This window comes from Vombatus ursinus, unplaced genomic scaffold (assembly GCF_900497805.2).
Source record: "Vombatus ursinus unplaced genomic scaffold, bare-nosed wombat genome assembly UNPS02014798.1, whole genome shotgun sequence".
NCBI classification, from domain to species: domain Eukaryota; kingdom Metazoa; phylum Chordata; class Mammalia; order Diprotodontia; family Vombatidae; genus Vombatus; species Vombatus ursinus.
In genome coordinates, this window is record NW_020954576.1 from 77,370,109 (window position 1) to 77,391,217 (window position 21,109).

At 39.5% G+C, this 21,109-nt stretch overlaps 1 protein-coding gene across 1 annotated transcript in view; it reads right to left on the reverse strand.

Moving 5' to 3' along the window:
• Positions 1 to 21,109, reverse strand: part of LOC114049838 (histone-lysine N-methyltransferase SMYD3-like) — a 1,050,735-nt gene that overhangs the window by 846,266 nt on the left and 183,360 nt on the right. The window contains exon 3 of the mRNA XM_027871264.1: positions 1,110 to 1,217. Within this exon, the coding sequence (XP_027727065.1) occupies positions 1,110 to 1,217 (108 nt within the window). The remainder of the gene's footprint in view (positions 1 to 1,109; positions 1,218 to 21,109) is intronic.

Below are 21,109 nucleotides of genomic sequence, written 5' to 3' on the forward strand. Positions count from 1 at the left end.
GGTACCATTCAACCAAAACTTGTCCTATTATGACAGTCTTACCTGAAAGAATCAACTAGATACTCCATATCAAGTAGAACTGAAATGGTTTTGGTTTCCTTGTTCTTTTGTTTATAATATCTTATAAAAGAGATTTATAACTCATTAATTCTTTTTTTTTTCCTTTTCATTTTTAAGGTCCAGACCTATGGTTTAATCAGTGTAAAGAAGCTTTTCTTTAGCATGGAGTCTACAGAATTGTCATGGACTCTGAGAGGTTAAAGGACATGACAACCAGGGACAAAACTTGAACCTAGTCTTCTTAATTCCAAAATCAATCCTTTATTTACTATGCCAAGACATGATCATGTCTTCATAGCAAAGACCTACCCTATTGGTTACAAGGTAACATGAGGCAGCAAGGTATCATGCTGAATATTTTGCTAAACTAGGAGACAGGAAGACATGGATCCTGTCTCAGACACTTACTAGCTGCATATCCTTGGGCAACTTCCCTCAGCCTCAGTTTTCCTATCTGTAAAACAGGGGTACTAATAACACCTTCCTCTCATGGTTGTTGTGAGGAGCGAGTGAAATAATACATGTAAAGCTCTTTGCAAATCTTAAAGCACTCTATAAATGTTAGCTTTTATCATCACTATTAAAAGGTGATGGAGGTGGTAGATGGGCTGAGGATAGGGTACTTTTATATGTGCTATTAGATTACTGCGCTGGAGACAGGATCACATCAGAAATCTCTAAGACCAAAGTAGCAGGCACTGCTCTGATACCCTATAGCCCAACTTACTCAAGAGCAAAGTCGTGATCTTCTCCCCCACTCCTAGAGGGGACAAAGAACCTGGATTCCATTATGTCTCTCAATGTAGTCACTTCTACAGAACCCAAAGCCACAGCAGACTGGTTCTTAAAACCCACTTCCCTCCCAAACCTAGGCTTAATCTTCAGTTTTAAATGTGAATTTAAATATATATATATAGATACATATCTATCTATCTATCTATCTCTCTCTCTCTCTCTCTCTCTCTCTCTCTATATATATATATATATATAAAATGAAATAAAGCAACTGTGAAAAGTGCTCCTGGGCAAATTTCCTGAGTTTTACTTACTAGTTTGAAAACAACTTTGCCAAGAAGTCTGACAGAGTCAGGAGGAAGCTTGGGCTCTGAGCTCTTAAGGCACTTACATTCTCGCTTGTGGTCCTGCCAAGCTTGTTTCTGTTAAGACAAGAGAGGGGGTAGGAAGAGACACACAACGCATCAAAATTTAAGCATAGTTCACACTGGAGTAGAAAAGAGTCATAGGTACTCATGTAATTCCCACAATCTGTGTATCTATAACTTCAAAACAGAGAAGGGAAGGGAACACTTAACCTCTGTTAATGACCCCAGGACGCAGCCTTCGCCAATTGTGCAATTATGCAGGCACGGAATTAAGAGCAGTCTCAACTCCATCTTTGTCCCTGAACTCTTAGACTAGTTATTACCTGCTGATGGGGGCCAAAGGAAGTCAATAAGACTTCCTTACTAACTTTTAAGGAGGCATTACTGAAAAGGGGGAGTTTTTCAGCTTCATGAAATTCACAGTATCACAGGATCTAAAAGCTGGACCAGGTCTTAGAACTCAACAAGATCAAGTCATTTTAAAAATTAAGAAGCTGGATCCCAAATAGATAAAGTGACTTGAACATCACATACAAATGAGTTAAGAGATGGAAAGTACTTTGCAACCTTTAAAGTGCTATACAAATGCTAGTTATTGTTACTAGCTTTTTATTCATAGCAAGTACATGGCAGATGGTACTGGAATTCAAGTCTCCCAAACTTTTTAGAGTTGGGAGACTCTAAAAACATGATTTTTTCCACTATATCATGCTGCAATAATAGAAGTTTTTCTGAAGGTAGACAAATATTTTTAGTGCCTTAATCAATCAACAAATATTTATTAAGTGCCTACTATATGAAAGGCATAGGGCAGATAGGTGATACAGTGGATAGAGTGCCAGGCTTAAAATCAGAAAGACTCATCTTCCTGAGTTCAAATCTAGCCTCAGACACTTACTGGCTATGTGATCCTGGACTTAACTCTGTTTGCCTCAGTTTCCTCATCTGTACAATGAGCTGGAGAAGAAAAGGCAAACCATTCCAGTATCTTTGCCAAGAAAACACCACATGGAGTCACAAAGAGTCAGATATGACTGAAAACAACTAAGCAACAATATTCAGGCATATTCATAGGTATATACACACATACAAAGAATGAAGCAATCCCTACTCTCAAGGAATCTCTACTCTATATATACTCAAGTACATATAGAAAATAAAGCAGATAGAAGAGGAAAACCAACTGGAGAAGATAGCACTTAGCATATCACCATGAAACAGCCAGATAAAATATAAGCCTCATAAATAAACATCTAATTTGTTGTCCTGCAGTATTGGAAGATAGTGCTGAAAGGTAATGCTATGACAATGACAATGAAAAGCTATTGTGCTCAGATGACCAAGAAGGAAGCCACACTATTCCACACTACACACCTGAAAACTGTCCTAAAGTTTAGAACCACAATTGCATCAGTAGAACCCAATGCAGCTTGGGGCTGGTTTATCTGCCACTGATGTTTCCCAGAAGCTCCCACACCTTCCTCTTTGTTCTGGAATTGTTCTTCAATGTCTTTGGTGTTTTTGGAATAAAGGAAAGAAAACAGATCCTGGAAGCAGGACAGCTAGGTTCAAACTTGGATCTCCCAGTCATAAGTTATATAACTATAATTGTCTTTTCTGCTTTCTGAGGACTTTCCTCCTCTATAAAAAAAGAGGGCGGTATATATTACATCTAAGGACCCTCCTGGCTCTGATCCTGTGATCTTATGGTCCTATGACCCTGCTACAGTAATATCTCCTCTGAACCTCCCATTTTTCATCAAACAGCAAGGTGGCCACAGTGTGCAAAGTATTAAACTTGGAGTCAGTAAGAACTTGAGTTCAAATCCTGTCTCAGACACTGACTATCTAGATAGCCTTGGTAAAGTTACTTAACCTAAGCCTCAATTTCTTCAACTGTAAAATGGAGATAATAACAGTACCTACTTCACAGGATTGTAGCAAGGCTTAGATAAGATAACACATGTGAATTGCTTTGAAAACCTTAAAGTGTTTTATAAATTCTAGCTATCTATAGAATGGAGATAATATGTGATCTAGATCGTTCACAGGGTTGTTAGGGGAATGTGTCTTGTAAACCATAAAGTGTTATAGAACTGAGAGCTGGTGGTGACAGTAGTGGTTGTTTTTCATTTGGATCTGGAACCAAATCTGGGGTTTTACTGGCAAGGAGAACTGCTGGTAAAGAAAGTGTTTCTATCAGATCAGCTCTTTGAGAGGTGCCCCAGGACACTGAGAGGTTGAATGATTTGCCCAAGGTCACATGGCCAGAATATGTCAGAGGCAGATCTTGAACTCAGGTCTTCTTGACTCTGAAGCCAGCCCTCTCTAGCCACAACATCACACTTCCTTTCATCATAATTATAATTCCTCCACTCAAATCCATTGCTTCATCATGGACCAGAAGGAACTCTTGAGCTCCCAAAAGCTACATCAGCAAAGCACAAGTTCTGACTGGTCCTGTTGTTCAGTCATTTCAATCACGTCCAACTTTTTGTGGCCCTATCTGGGGTTTTCTTGGCAAGGATACTGTAGTGGTTTTGCCATTTCCTTCTCTAGCTCATTTTACAGATGAAGAAACTGAGGCAAACAGGGTAAAGTGACTTGCCCAGGGTCACATAGCTAGTAAGTGTCTGAGGCCAGATTTGAACTCAGGAAGACTCGTCTTCCTGACGCCAGGCCTGGCACCCTGAAAAGCTTTTCAGTACAAGGGCAGTGATAGACTGCATGTGACCTGAAGAAAGGTTTGTCATCAGGTCGACTGGAGAGGAGTGAATTTTGGGGGAAGCTTTAGCAACTCTCAAAGGCCAGTCATCAATAGAAGAAGGCTTGTAATCTGTATGAGTAGGAGTACTTACAATGACTGAATGAATATTTGGCACTGCCTACGGGATCTGATAGTTTAGTGATACCATCATGACACTCCATGAGGATAATGTGCAGTTAGGTAATACAGTGGCTAGAGTACTGCGCCTGGAGACAAGAACTTGAGTCCAAATTTGGCCTCAGACACTTACTAGCTCTGTGACCCTGGGCAAGTTACTTACCTTATGTCTGCCTCAGTTTGTAATGTATAAAATAAGGATTAATAATAGTATCTACTTCCAAGGATTCTTATGAGAATCAAATGAGATAATACTTCTAAAGCACTTTACAAACATTAAAGTGCCATATAAATGTTAGTGTTGTTATTATAACTAACAGTAATAATAACTCACATGTATACTACATTTTAAGGTTCATAAAACATTTTCCTCATAACTCTATGAGGTATGAATATACCATCATCACCACCATCATCATCATCATCATTATTTCTATTTTATAGGGAAAAAACACTAGGTGTCAGAGCAGTTAGGAGTCTTGTCCAAGGCAGCAGATCCATGTCTTCAGCCACCATCTTCTGCCTTCAAATCCAGTGTTCTTTCCATTACAACCAGTTGCTTTTGTAATACCAAAAGAATTGATGAGAGCCAAAGGCAACATTAAACATAAAATTTTCTTTTCTGTGGATATGACAATGATTTTGAAAGGTAGCTACCAACGAAAGGTAGAGCCCAATTTTATGCAACTGATATAATATTCCTGAAAAGGTGTGTGTAAATCAAATCAGATTTCTAATGCACTAGATGAACTCACTATTTCAAAGGAAACTGTGACAATGAACTTTCTTTTTAAAGCAAAGAAAAACAAAGAAGCATCCCTTAATTAGCTTTATAAGTTTAGATTTTCTTCAAGCAAGGTATTTATTTGATCCAATTCAATCCAAGAAACATTTATCATACTTTCGATCTTGTGCCTAACAGAGGACTTTGCACATATGGAATGGATTTTTTATTATTTTATTTGAACCTGGCACCATTTAGCAGATTCAGTAAGAAACTGGGGAACCGAAATTAAAATCTCCTCCACCACTCAAAATAATAACTTCAAAGATCATTTTCAATACAGGAGAACATAAAAACTAACAACCCTGCTTCTTCAGCCAACCAACCTATGACTGATCTTGATTACATACAGAGGAAAGAATTGGTGAGATGTTAAGATAGGGATAAAAAGGTCATTTTATCTCTCTTCCTTCCAATAAAATGACATTGCTATCTTAACCTCTCTGTCTTTTCCTATAAAACAAGATCATTCACAGTTCAACAATTTACTCAAAGGAAGAAAAAAAAGAGTAATTCTGAGCTGAGCTCAAAAATTATAGTCACCTCTGGCTACCAGACCCACGAACTGATAGAGGTTTATTCTCTCCCTGATTAATGGATCTACTCCTCACCCCTTCCAGAACTGAAGGTTCATATTCAAACAATGTTTCTTAAACAGAAAATTATTCATTAATCACAGAACCAGAGAATCTTAGAGGTTGAAGGGATCAACCTCCTACCCAAGATAGGAATTCTCTTGCCTGACAAATGGTGATCTACTCTCAGCACTTTGCACTTACTGGAGTGTCCTCTCACAAGGCAGATGGTTCACAAATGTTAGATAGCTCTGTCTAGAGCTAGAGTCATTTTTTCAGTTGTGACCATTTGGGGTTTTCTTGTCAAAGATACTGGAGTAGCTTGCCAATCTCCTTCTCCAGCTCATTTTACAGATGAGGAAACTGAGGCAAACAGGATTAAGTGACTTGCCCAGGGTCACACAGCTAGGAAGAGTCTAAGGCTGGATGAATTCAGGAAGATGAGTCTTCCTGATTCCAGGCTCAGCCCTCTACCCACAGCCACTCTATCCTAGCTCAGTCAAGGAGTCCTTGATGAAACTGAAGAGTTCACCAATTAAAGTGATGAAAATAGAGAATGGGAGACATCGTTTGGAAGCAATTGACAGGCCAGAGAGAACTCCAGATGGTTGGCTGTTTGACATTGGTCACCTCTACTCTTAGCCTATAAAAAAGAGTTAATTGCCACACTTTGCCTTTTCTCTTGCTCTTTTTTCCAGAGCACAGCAAATGTTGGGAGGCAAGAGGCAGGGCAGGGCAGAGACTTCTCTCTCCTCTTTCCCCACAAGTAGCAGCAGTGGCAACTGACAGCAAAAGCCCACAGCAGTGGGAGATATATGTCTGACAAGGGAATTGAAGTACAATGTTCTTGCACCACAATCTCCTGAGCAGGGGAGAAGGGATTCTAGCCTCCTAGAAGAGAAGGGAGATTTCCTGGGTGGCAGCAGCTTTGAGAGTTGTGTCCTGGACAACTCCAAATTCAAGAGTTCCTGAGTGAAAATTCAGACACTGGACCTTCTAGACAGAAATTCAAGGTATGCTCCTTGGAGAAAGAAAGAGACAATCTGCATGGTCCCTTTGCGGTATCCTACCTGAAAAACCAAGTTCTTTAGACATTGGAGGTCTGATGAGAAGAGGCCTGCTTGCTCAGTCAGATCCAAAGCTTGGGAGGAATCTTAAAGACATTACAAGCTGGGGGATAGTGTGCAGGACTCTGTGTGGGGGAAAGGACATACTGGAATGACAGAAGGTTGCCCCAATAGCAATGCTAGGCTCCTTGAGGTAGCTAGGCGGTGCGCTGGATAGAGCACTGGGCCTTGAGTCAGGAAGACCTGAATTCAAATCCAGTCTCAGACAGTATTAGCTGTGTGACCCTGGGCAAATCACTTAATCACTATTTGCTCAGTTTTCCCATATGTAAAATTGGGATGGTAATAATAGTGCCTACCCCACAGGGTTGCTATAAGACTCAAATGAGATAATATTTATAAAAAGCGCTTATTTAGCACAGTCCCTGACACATTCCTTCCCCTTCTTTATTTTCTTTTTCAGAGGGAGCTAACAGTCTTTAGTATTTGCAGGGTAAAATGTGGGGTAAAATAATGGCTTTCCCCTAATAATTAACTAACCATATTGATAACTGAATAGATGTTTGGAATTTGGAGACCCTACCAAACATCTAGGACATGTTAGCAACAAGCTAGACCCTAAACTTTCCTAGATTAATAAAACCAAGGGTAATAAGCAAAATGAAGGGAAATTGACCCCATTGCCATAATCCCTAAGAATTGGGCTCAGGCTGAGTGTAGCTATAGCCCAGAGCCTTTGGGGGGACATTAAGCCATGTTACATATAGAAATAGAGTTCCCTGTAATTTTATCCCAACGGATGTAGGCTATCCTTTGGAAAAACATAGGACTATCTTTTGCCTTTCTTTGTATCCCCAGTACTTAACACAATTTCTAGTGGATAGTAGGTGCTTAATAAATATTTATTAACTGTCAAAACAAATTTACTCTTTCTATGTGATTATCCTTCCAAATTTGAAGAAAAGTGTGATGACTCACCCTAGTATTGCACCTCCAGGCCAAAATCCTAGTCCTTTCAACCATTCCTCATAGGAAGTGCTTCCAGACCCCCTCCTTCTGGTCACCCCTCTCTTGCTAGTAAAGAGAAAAGATAACTGGCTTGGGATCAAAAGACCTGGATTCCTGTACTCCTAGCTAGCCATATGAACCCAGAAAATTGTACAACCACTACCTATCTGACCCAACAATCATTTTTTGTAAAGCCCCTATAATGTGCATGGAATTGAACTGTGAAAATGCATGTAAGAGTGGATGTGGACTGAGTAAATCAATCAAATTACCCCAACTAAAGTAAATCCTCAAATCCTATGCCCTAGATTAGAACCTTAACTAGGTGGGAATGTGTAGGTTTCAGCAGAATCAAAGCCATTCTGGTGATGTGAGAAAAGGTCTTATCAATTCAGATGTCTCAGATAAGTCACTAGAGGAACTGGAAATGAGATAGCAAGGGAAAAGAGTTTGGATTGGCTAAATAAACTTGGTCATGTCCACTGGGTCATTTATAAAATATCCAGCCAATTTGGCCACAACTCCAAGATTTAGATTTGAGCAAGCTCTGATAATAGATGAAAAAGCCACCTATGAGAAGGAATCACTTTGGGAGCAGGGGCAGAGGGCAGTGGCCCATATTTGGACTTGGCCTTGTTCTCCCTTTCCCTGGCCAGAAGAGAATCTTGCAAACTTTGGAAATCTAGAGGACTTCCGTTCTTCCCATCAGCATCCTAGAAGTATCCCTGGAACAGCTGAGGGCAGTGGTTGCATCAGGAGATAGAGACAGATTGGTTACAGATTCATAGCACTACAAAAAGTTCAACAGGAAATTATACCATATCTTAGATGAACATCTTGAGGACTCCAGCAAAAGGGACTTCCAGGTACCACAAGATACTCCCTTTGCCACATATGCCCCCTAAGTTTGTGCCCCATCTCCCCTGAACTTTTTTATGTACTTGTAGGAGAGTGTGTCAAAGACTTTTGAAGGTTGTTTCATACAATTGTTCTTATGAATACCCTTTTCTAAAAGCTACCTAAGTCTGGATGACTAAATGATAGCCACTAAACATGTGGCATTTTGGGAGCTATCATACTGAAAAAAAGAATTCTCCCTAAAGCCCCTCAGAATGACCCCAAGAACCCTGAGAGGAGATGTAGTAGCTACCCTCTAGGGACTCCACTGATCCATGTGAATGGGAATTGGGATAACTGCTCCAGAACATGGACCACACACAAAATGGGAAACGGTCCCTGCCTTCAAGAAGCTTATATTCTACCGGGGACTACAGGATTTAGACAAGCATATAATGTATCTGAGGAGCAGGAAATGAGCCCTAACATCAGGAAAGAACTGCCATAGCAGATGGTGCATGATCTAAACCTTGGGGGAAGAGATTCAAAAAGATTAAGGAAGGAGTACATTACTGTCAAAGGAGACAATTTGGGCAAGGGCCCAAAGGTAAGAGATGGAGTACTGAGTACACGGAACGGCCAAAAGGCTGCTTTTGTTAGAAGGTAGAATCTGTGAATGGAGTTAGTGTGTAGAGAGTATATACTCTGCGTGCCTATGGTGGAGGTAGAGTAATACACAATAAACCTGGAAAGGCAGGCTGGAGCCAAAGCATGAAGGGCTTTCCTTGCCAAGCTGAACAGTTTCTATTTTATTCAATGAGGAGTCAATGAAGTTCCTTGAGCAGGAAAGCGACGTAATCACACATGTTTTAGGGGGGTTATTTTGGCAGTTGTAGAGAGAATATATCAGACTAAGGAAAGAGAATGGAAGCCAAAAGTCCTATTATTAGCAGGCTGTTGTTACAGTAGTCTAGGTTAGAGATGCTGTGGACCCTAACCAGAGTGGTGGTTATCTGATTAATATTGTTGTGAGGAAATTATTGTGTAAATTATAAAGTGCTATATAATTGTACATTACTATTCAACATTCAGGGCTGTGGCTTTTTTGTCTCCCTTACTTGGCTTCAAGATGTACTTAATTCTAATCTAGTTGGCAAACATACTACGTAATGATCTCTAATTAAAATCTAATGAAAATGAAATCTGGAAAAAGTCCAATATCCAAGTCCGATTGTCTCTACTGCTAGATGATCACTGGGTTATCATTGTGTTCCACAAACGCCTAGCATTCGAGAAGTGCCACTAACCAATTCTTGCATATCCTGCTCAGACCAAAGATATGATTGGGCATGGAATTCCCCTGCCCAGGGATGGGGAACCTGTGGCCTCGAGGCCACATGTGGCTTCTAGGTCCCTGGGTCGGTCTTCTGACTAAGTCCAAATTTTACAGAACAAATCCTTTTATTAAGAGGCCTTTGCTACAATTGCTACAGTTCTCATGTAGAACACAATCCAAAAGGAATTTATTAAACATCTTAACTCTGAGAGATACAACATGGGGGCAGCTAGGTTGCACAGGGGATAAAATGATAGGACTGGAGTCAGAAAGATCTGAGTTCAAATACAGCCTCAGACACTTGCTGGGTGACCTTGGGCAGATCACTTAACCTGTTTGCTTCAGTTTCCTCATCTGTAAAATGAGCTGGAAAAGGAAATGGTAAACCACAGTATCTCTTCCAAGAAAACCCCAAAAGAAGTCACAAAGAGTCAGAGATGACTGAAACGACTGGATAAAGTGCTAGGCCTGCAGTCATGAAGACCTGAGTTCAAATCCAGCCCCAGACACTTACTAGCTGGGTGACCTGGCATTTGCCTCAGTTTCCTTATTTGTAAAACAAGAATAATAACAGCATCTACCACTCAGGGTTGTTGTGAGGATCAAATGAGATAATACTTGTAAAGCACTTAGCACAGTATCTGGCACATAGGAGGCACTATATAAATGTTAGCTATCACCACAATCATCATTATTGTTATTATTTAAACAAATAACCAAATAGGCAATCATTTAAAGAGGGAGAAAGCACGAACACCTTGATGGATCAGGAAAGGCTTCCCCTAACATGGCTAAGCCTTGAAGGAAGCTAGGGATTACAAAAGACAGAGGTGAGGAGGGAGTGAATTCCAAGAACCAGGACAGTTCTGCAAAGACAAAGGCAGGAGATGGAATGCCAAGTTTGGAAAAGAGCAAACAGACCATTTTGGCTGGGACTCACAGTGTATAATGGGAATAGTGTTCAGCAAGCCTGCAAATGAAGGCTAAAGGGAGTCAGATTGTAAAGGGCTTTAAATGCCAAGTTAGAGTTTGCATTTTGTCCTGGAGGCAATAGGGAGTGTAGAGAAACTAAAGAACAAATGGAGAGTCCACTGTTGCAGCTTAGAAATTGCCAAAGATTTGTACATTTTTCAAGCTGTCTTCAAAAGTTCGCTTCCAATACGTTGCCTTTCATCAAGGCATATTCTCGGGCACTCAATGCTACATCTAGAACACCAAAGCTATACCAATTGCTTCTGCCAACTCACCCCAGGACCCAAGAAAGAGCCTTTGTCAATCATAGGGAAAGCCAGCTCATAGGAAAAAATGAAAGCAACTTCAGAAAGCTTTACTGAGTTGTCACAGACTTGGAGAACAGAGATGGTAAAGTCCCACAAGGGACACAAGAGCTAACAACAAGGGACTTTGAAAACATGGGGAAGGCAGAGTGGAGTGGAAAGATTTGCTTTTACATGATTCCAAAATGCTTTTCTTCAAGATGACAGCCTCGAGTACAGGAACTGCCTTGGCCAGAAGCCTCCAAAAGAAAGCAAATCGTCACTGTACAAATACTCAAAAGTCTTTCATCTGAAAAAAGTATACTTCCAAAAAAAATAAATCTAGATTCATTACTAAATAAGCAGCCTGGCTCAAAGAGAAATAGACAATTAAATTAAAGCATTTTTTGCTAGTGTTCCCTGACCTACAAAACTTGAAGAGTTGAGGAATTTTTATTTAATCAGCTAATCTAACTTTGCATATTAGTCCACAGTGATGATTTAAAATCACGTCACAAGCTAATATTCACAGATTTTTTTTTCAAAATTAATAACGTATCACTGCTAGAGAAACACATTTTATTTAGTTGTATAATTGCAACATTTGCATCCTGCCAATAGGAGGCTCCTCTCATGTGACTCCCTAGTATAGACTCCAGTGCAAAAAAGAAGAAAGGAATTCAAACCAAGAAATAGTAATTACGTCCCTCTCATATGGTCCTGGGAACACAAAGATGGAGACCAAATCCTGCTCTCAAGACATTTACAACACAATGGGAAGGAAAGAAAAAGTTAAAGGAATATGTACACAAATATATATGCACATATATGCATCTATATCTATGTATATATGCATATGTATGAATACACACACACACAAACACATTCAATCTGAGGTGCTGATCTATCAATCTCCTAACTATTCCAGACAGAGATTTTCAAAATAATGGATGATAAGCCAAATGAGTCCTGCTCAAAGAGTTGTTCCCAAGGTTTGGGAGACCAAAGCTTTTGCCCTTCACCCCCAGATTGATAGGGCATTGAACATACTTATGTAGTACCAAGAGAACTTAGGGCATTTCCTTCATCCAGGATTCACAACCCACCCTCCTCTCCTTTGCTGGAGAGAGAAACAAAAGGAAAAGGAAAATTCATGTTCCTGCACGGAATCAACCCTGGTGTGCAGAGATTAGACATAACACCCTTCTCAACCCAGTCAACCACAAATCTCTCTCTTCCATACCCCTGTAATATCCACATGACTTCAACCCTCTGCTTCTCTTTTATGCCAGATCTACAAACTAGAGGAAAGTAAAGCACTAGGACTCTGTGCTCTATCTCAGAGCTGTTGAGAGAGAATCTTTATGTCGGCATGATCAATCCAGGCCTCCTTAGCGGAGGTCCTCTCCCACTGACATTGCTGACATACACACATTCTCACACATCCACTCCCCTATAAACTGGATACTACTACACAGCCTCAAGGTCTTTCTCTCTTGTATGTGGACAGGGGGTAAGCATTATATAATATTACTATAAAATTACACTGATTAAATTAATTTGTGAGATAAGGTTTTGCCTTCCCCTTGTGTAAATATTGCTATTCATAGCAATATATGGCTCTCTCTTCTTGTGTGTGCAATAACACAGAGAAGCATTCGAAACCAACTAAAATGTCAACATGCTTTGTAATAGGGATTTCTTCCCAAAAGAAGTCAAGTTATTATAGTCTATCATGATGGTGACAACCACAGAGATCTTTCCTAGTTATGAAAAACTGAACTCAGTTCAAAAGCCACCTACATAGCTCTGAGGCTGAAATCTTCAGGTCATATACATCACCATCCAGCTTCCATTAGGGATATATTCTGTTCTCTGGCTCTCCAATCGTGTAGGATCCAACATAATAGCACACAAGACCACCAAGGGAAACAGACTCAGGAGCTCCTAACAATTCTCTCAGGAGGTCAGAAACATACTTATGCTTTCATGTCCTTTCCTCCATTAGACTGTAAGTTCCTGGAAGGCAAGGACTGTCTTTTGCCTCTTTTTGTAGCAACAGCACTATTACCGTGCCTGGCACATACGAGGCACTTAATGTCTACTGAATTGAACTTGAAACCTTACTTGCCATCTACTTTCCCACTTTCCCACCTACCATCCTTCTTTCCCACATTGTGTGATACCACAATGAAATTCTCAGAGCTTCAGCCAGTCTGCCCAGAGTACCTCAGCAATAAAAATAGTGCAATACCAAATTAAATATCTATTGCATAGGTACATAATTGATGGACTCAAGACACAGAATAAGTCATATTTCTTCTACACAGCTATTGTGGGTTTGTTGTTGTTGCTACTTGACTATGCGTACTTGTGACAAGAACTTTGTTTTTCTTTTTTTTTTCCAATATGGAGGTAAGGTGGAATGAAGAACAGGTATGGGGAAAAGTAAACAAAAAAAGAAGGAAAAATAAAAAAAGGCAGAGTCATTGAAGCTTTTTTTTAATGCGCAGAAGAGAAGAAACAGCCATAAAGAATCACAAGCAGGAAGGACAGTTTTAAAAATTACACAGTGAATTTATTTTATATTTGGAAAGAAAAGAAAGCTGTATATAATGCAGATTTTCAGTTTCACGTCCAATATTGTTGTTGCTCTACTATGTACATGGAATTGCCCATTTTATTTGGTGCGTGTTAAGTTCAGAATGAAAACATTGTTAAAAGAAACTTATCAGAAATATTGTCTGTCTTACAAAAATATAACTCCATTTAAAACACCCACAAAGATAAGAAGCTTCTACTTTCTGAGCTCCAAAACCATTTATCTCCTGGATGTCTTATCAGCAACTCAAATTCAACATGTCTAAAACTGAAGTCAACGTCTTCCCCCCAATGTGGTCCCCCTCCTCCAATACCTCTCTCTTTTGGTAGTGGCACTACCATCCTCCCAATCTCTTAGGCCCATAACCCTGGAGTAATTTTTCTATCTTCTTTGTTCTCTCAGCCTACACATCTAATTAGCTGACAAAAGTTTGGTTATTTCTGTCTGGCAATCAGCAAACAAACATTTATTAAGCACTTACAATATGTCAGACACTTCATTCCGTTGAGGATACAATGCGGGAAAAAACAGTACCTAACCTCAAGGAGCTTCCATTTTTATTGAAGTAAAATAACTTTATACACACACACACACACACACACACACACACACACACGTATACTAGCTAATGAATATTTCTCCTAACAGTCCTTTCCTTTCCTCCCCCATGATTTGTTAGTTGCCTATGTCTTCTCACCTGGTTGGCTGGTTGTTGTTCTTCATTCTTGAAGAGGACCCAAATGACATCACTATGTTAGAGTCAAGTTACAATGAATCCAACTATGGCTGATCAGACCAATACGAGCTCGGAATGTTCTACCACAGGTCAGGCACAAATAGTCCATGTGAACATTTGGTTTGGATTCTCTAAATGTGCACATCTCGCACTTCTTTTGAGCTACTTCAATTCTGCTTTGCTCACAGAGCACAGTACCGTCTCTAGACTATTACAAAAGCCTCCTGTTTATTTTTGGCTCATGTCCTATCTCCAATCAAATATTCTCATCCTTTCCTGTCACTCACTCCTCTACTGATAACCATTCAGTAGTCCAATTTAATTCAACGCATCCATTAAAATGTGAATACATTTATTAAGTACCTACTATGTACAAGACACAGAAAACAAACTCTGTCTTCCAAGATCACACAAAGTGTAGATTCCTCCTAATTCAAGACTCTCCAAAATCTAGCCCCTATCTACCTACCTAGCCCCTATCTACCTACCTAACCCTTATCTACCTACCTAGCCCCTATCTACCCACCTAGCCCCTATCTACCCACCTAGCACCTATCTACCTACGTAGCCCTGTCTTGTATTAGGCCTTTTTATGTATTATAAACATCCTAGCTAAATTCTATTACTATGCAGCCCCATTTTTCATTCTGTTCTCTCTTGTTTCTATTATTAATCAGTAAATCACTGAACAGCATTAGCTCCATGGTCATATTTATCAAGAAATCTTACATGACCTTAACAATGCATAAGAGACTTCTTGTCTGAGAGCTTGTAAAGCTGTGTTCTGCTCTATGTCAAATGCCTCTTTGTAAAAGACGAAAAACAAACAAAAGAATAGGATCTCATATCTAATTGTATGTACCTTTGAGGCAATCATAACTGTAAAATTATCAAGCATTTATATAATACTTTAAAGTTTACAAAGTTCTTTCATGTTTGAACCTGAACAATCTTTCAAGGCAGGTGATATTGTTATCCATATTTGACATATGAGGAAACTGAGGCTGAGAGAGATTAAGTTATTTGCCTAGGGTCACCCAGCTAAGTATCTGAGGCAGGATTTGAACTCGGGTTTTTAGCATAACATCCACTGCACCACCTTGTTGCCTCATAAACTATAATTGGAAAGATGTGGTCTAATGTAGAAAATCATTTTGAGGGGCTTCCTGAAAAGTAGCTGAGAGAGACACAGTTGCTAAGCCCAGATCCTGTTAATCACCTCCAAACAGTAAGAAATGGGCCAAAAATTCATCAAAATGAAAACCCACAGAAGATGTAGAAAAGAGTAAGGAAAAAACAGATATTAATACAATGAAGAAATACTAAGAGATCAAAGAATGTAAGAAGACAGCCATAAAAGAAGGGAATAAATAAGACTTTAGCATCTATAACTCCAGAAAAGTGAATGGCATTCCACAATCCTACCATTCATTTTCACCATAAGGAGAAAAATTAGAGCTCTCAGAGAAAAGTTTGAATATAGAATCAATTATTTAGAACTGTAGTGAGGAAAATTGAATAAACCAGTGGGTGCCTTGGAAACAGGAAATGGAAGAGACAGAACTCAAAAATACATAAAAGCGAAGTCAAAAGACAACAAAAATTAGGAGAATACATGAGGTAATTATAAACCAAAGCCACTTATCTTGAAGATAGAGCTTAGCAAAGCACTCAAAAAACCACTGGCTCCGAGAAAATCACAATGAAACAAAAAAATAAAAGGCTGAATACAATATTATTTCAAGAAAGAATACAGGAAAACTGCCCAAAAGCATTGTAACTAGAGAGAAAAGCATAGAGTGATAGAATATGCGGGGAGGGGGGGAATCACTGCAACAAGTTTATCTGATAAAGGTCTGATTGGGCATCCCACAGAGCTATGCCTTAGCCCCTGTTCTCCCTCTATATCAGTCCCCTTGGTGATTTCAACATGAATTCAATTATCAGCTCTATGTCAGTGATTTTTAAATCTACTTATTCAGCTTCCTTTTATCTTTCCCATTCAAATATAAGCTCCTTTAAAGCAGAGACTGTCATTCTTTCTGCTTTTATGTGCATTCCCGGTACTTGGCACAATGTCTGAGTCATAGTAAGTTCTTAATAAATGCTTGCTGAAACTCTGAAGTACCACCTCACATCCATCAGATCAGTAAAATTGACAAAAAGGGAAAATCACAAATGCTGGAGAGGCTGTGGGAAAACAGGTATACTAATGCACTATTGTGAATTGGTCCAGGCATTCTGAAAAGCAGAAGCTGACAGTTGGGAGGGAGAGGAGAATGGTTTTTGTTTTTCGTTTTTTTTTGGGGGGGGGGAGTTTGAGAGGAGTGGAAGGGAATGGTAGAAAAAGTCTGAGAAATCAGGAGTAGACCCCAGAAAGGGATGAAGATATGGATAACCTGGGTATTTTCCTTAAAATGGAGGTTCTAGAAGGAACCAGATAATCAGAGGAAGGGACCATAAAGTCGGAATACATTTCCAGTACAAGTGTAGAGGGTAAGGAAGCTGCTTTGACGTTGTAGAAGTGCTGAGATGAACTAGCCAATTGGAAGCTCAAAACTGAGTTAATTAGAATAGATCCATGAAAAATGGGAACTAGCTCTGCTGAAGGTGTGTGACAACTGGCAAGCCACTTAACCTCTGTAAGTCTCTCCTGGAAAATGAAAATAATAATAGCAAGAGTGTTTAGCCCACAGGATTGTTGTGGCAATCTAATGGTAAAATGTGGATAAAGCATTTTGCAAACCTGAAACATATGGGAAAATGTGAGCTCTCCTTAATATTATAAACTGGACAGTTCTAAATAATAGAATTTGGTTGGCATTTTTATGCTGTTCTTAATTTCTTTTTTTTTTATTTTTAGCGTGCAAAACACTAGGAATTTCTGTGGAGATACTATGGTGAGGGAAGTTAGAGACCTTATCTGCAAAGGTTATATAGACCATAATCTCTGGCTTCTTTCAGCTAGTCTGACTCTTTTTCTGTGTGTAAGTAATCAATTATCTGGCTACTACCATGCTGGAGTCTGCCAAAGACAGCAACAAATTCATTTCTTAGTTCCAAGAGAAAATAACCATGGGCAGAGGGATGACAATCTAGAGCACAGAGAGGATGCTATAGGACTGCAAATCAGGCAATACCACCATCTCTGAAGAATCACAATGGCAGGTAACCCAAAGCATAATGGAAATATATCTTTACTCTAAAAAACACAATTTAGACCATGTTTGATCAGAAAAAGAGTTTAGCTCATCACAAAATAAGAGCAAAGGATAACAGATGTGCTACACTGGTATCCACGTCATCCATAAAATATTAGGAGAAGACCCCAAGCAGGTGTTGTTCACCTGAGATTCACAGACCTCCAAGGCTCCATGGACAGATTTCAGTGGGACCATGACTTTGGATGAGAAAAAAAATTACATCTTTATTTTTACTAATCTCGAGCTGGAATTTAACCTACCTTCAATTAAAAATGAAGGCAACAAAACATTATTCTGAGTAAGGGCCCATAATATCTCTGCCTCTTGGATTCCTTCAGGTCCCAGACAAAATCCTACCTTCTACAAGAAATCTCCCTGAATGCTAGTGCCTCTTCTCTGTTGACTATCTCCAATTTAGTCTGTATTCATCGTGTTTTTACACAGATGCTTGCATGTTGTCTCCCCCTTTAGACTGTGAGCTCCTTAGGAGCAAAGATGATCTTTTGCCCTTTTCTGTAGCCCTCAGTGCTTAGCATAGTGTCTAGAAAATAGAAGCGGTTCAATATATGCTTCTTGACTAACTAACCGGAATGTCAAAGGAATCACTGACACAAAAGGCCTTCCCGAGAGGAAGAACTCTTGTAGGTTGGGTAGATTCTGTTATGTATGACTTATGGACATCACAAGATGAGAAGGCATGGATAGGATATAACCCGTGCCAGGAGAGAGTATATCCACAAAAGAAAAGTTGATGAATCACTAACATATCAAAGTATCCCTTTGCAATATATAACATCTTTCTGATGACAATTTTCAACAATAATGCAAAATAAAGGACATCAGTATAATAAATGCACAACAAGGAACACTGTTCCATCAATTCCTTTAAAAAATATTAAAGACATACGACATGCAAGACACAGCTACACACTGTCAGGGCTGGAGGATGAGCAAAACAGGGAGCCTACTCTCCAGAAATTGATATTCCAGGAGACAGCACACATGTAACTACACTACAAAATTGTATTATAGAGTACCATAAGAGAGGTACACACAGAATGTTTTGGGATTCAGAGCACTTAGGGTATCACAGCTGATCAGTGGGTTCAGGAAAAGTTTCCTAGAGAAGATGGCATTTGAGCTAGGTCTTGAAGGGGCTGACTTTTCAGAGACTAGACCACTAGCAGGAGTACTCACACTGAGAAGTTCAAAGATCCATGTTTCTAGACAGAGGCAAAGGCATCATTATGAAAGACAAGAATGACGAAAGAAGAGCAAAAAATTGATGGAACAAATAGGAGGAGATAAGAAAAAGAGGAAAGGTAGGGAAACTAGCCTTGGCAAAGAAGAAACCATCTTTCTTACAGCTGCCTAAATAATATTACTAAAACATATGTCTGACCAAGTCATTTTCCAGATCAAGTTTCTCTTGCCTCTATGATGATATAAAACTCTTCCATTTGGTTTTTAAAGCTATAAGCAGTCTGGCTGTTGTGTATTTTACCAGGCTTACTGAACATTACTCCCTTTTACGTAATTACTGATCCAGCTAAAGGTCTCTGATTGTATTCCCATTCTAAAACATTGCATCTCCCATCTCCATTCCTTTGCATGGTCTGTCCTCTATGCCTGGAACATATTCCTCTCTTATCTATTTCTCACAGGATCTTCAGTTTCCTTCAAAACTCAGCCCAAGTGACATCTCCCACAGGAAGCCATCCTGATTTCCCCAGCTGCTAGTGCCCTCCTCCTGTAAATTAACTTATATGATTTATACTTAATTTTCTATGCATATGTTGTTGTCCCCAAAAGAATGTAAGTTCTTGAAGGCAGAAGTTATTTTAATCTTTAAATACCCAGTTCCTAGGACAATGACTGACAACATTGTAGATGCTTTTAACAAGCACTTCTTGAAAGAAGGAAAGATACAGATAGTTTTGGAAATAAAAAGGAAAACTGATTGAGTCGCCATAATAATAAAAGCTCATCTGCTGAGATTAAGGGAGATAGCAGATGGGTTTGAGAAGACTATGAAAAGTCTGAAGGGAAACGAGACAAGGAGCCAAGAAAAGATAACTGAAAGTATTTTTGGGCATAAGTGAGGGCTTGTCAAGAAAAGTTAATGAGAAAAGAAACATAAACAATACACTTAGTCTATTCTTTTAACCCGCATCCTTTCCCAAGAAAGACCCAAGATCAAACAAACTGTGAGTGCATAACCTGATATTGCCAGATAAATTAGCTTTAAATAATGTATTGTGTTCACTAATGAGTTCTCTGCAAAATGTAGTAGGAGATATGTCCTACTGTGCTAACTGAAGAAGAGAAATTCCCTATGCGATAAGCTTCTAGTGGGTGAGTAGGCATGCAGCCCTTGCTGGAGAAAAAGAAATCTGTGCTAGAGGATTGGGTGAGTGGGTGGGTGGGTGAGTGGGTGGGTAGGTGTGGGTGTGTGTGGGGGTGTGTGGGGGTGTGTGTGCATGTGTCCGTGTCCTACAAGGTCGTCTGATGAAAAATAACGGTCCCATCTTTTATCGTCCAAATGGTGATGTCACATATAACTGCAGGTGAGGCAATTAGGATTAAGTGACTTGCTCAGGGTCACACAGCTAGTAAGCATCAAGTGTAAAATTTTCACTTTAGAAAATAGCAACCATCGTCTCCTGGCCAATTGAAGGACCATTCCATGCCAAAAAAAAACAAACAAAAAAAAAAACCAGCAAGAATAAGATAGGTAAGGACCATTCCATGCCAAAAACTAGAAGAGAAAGATATCTATCAAGGAAGAGAATTACAGAATCATAAGATCCTAGAATCACAGAGCTGGAAGGGACCTTAGAAATAATCTAGTCTAACCTCTCATTTTACAGTTGAGGAAACTGAGGCCAAGAGAAGTTCAGTGATATGCCCAAGGATATACAAATCCTTGTTAAATCCAGAATTCAAACTCAGGCCCTCTGACTACAAACTGTTTCCAAAGTACAAAATGTCAAGTTACTTAAGAAGTAAACTGATGCAGCCCCTTTATTTAAGATCAAGTCTCTCTCCAGGTTCTCCTTGTATGACTACATGACCACTCCTCATACTCCTTGCTAACACATCATCTACAAAACACACCCCCAACTCACAGTATTTCCCAAAGTTTTGCCCTAGGCCCCAGTCTCCCATATATAAACCCACTCTTTGTAATCTCATGGACCTCCATGAATTCAACTATCACCTCTAGTCAGATGACTCAGAACTAAATATTCATTCCCAGTCTCTCCTTTGAGCTTCAGTTCCACAACACCAGCCAAATGAACAATAAAAAACAGATATCCTAGAAGACATCCTAAATTTAACACGCTCAAAACGGAATTCATTATCTTTCTCCCCAAACTACCTCATCCAAACTTCCTTATCTCTGTCAAAGGCAACACCATCCTTCCTAGATTTATAACCTTGGCATTATCCTCAAACTCCCTACTCTCCCTCACCTCAAATATCAATCAGTGGCCTCATCTCGCTGGTTCTATCCTCACAACATCTCTTACCATCAATCCCTATTCTCTACTCCAGTAGCTACCACCTTAGTCCAGACCCTCATCATCTATTTCCTACATTACTAAAAGAGCATCCTAATTGGTCTCCCCACCTCAAATCTCTCACCAATTCTATC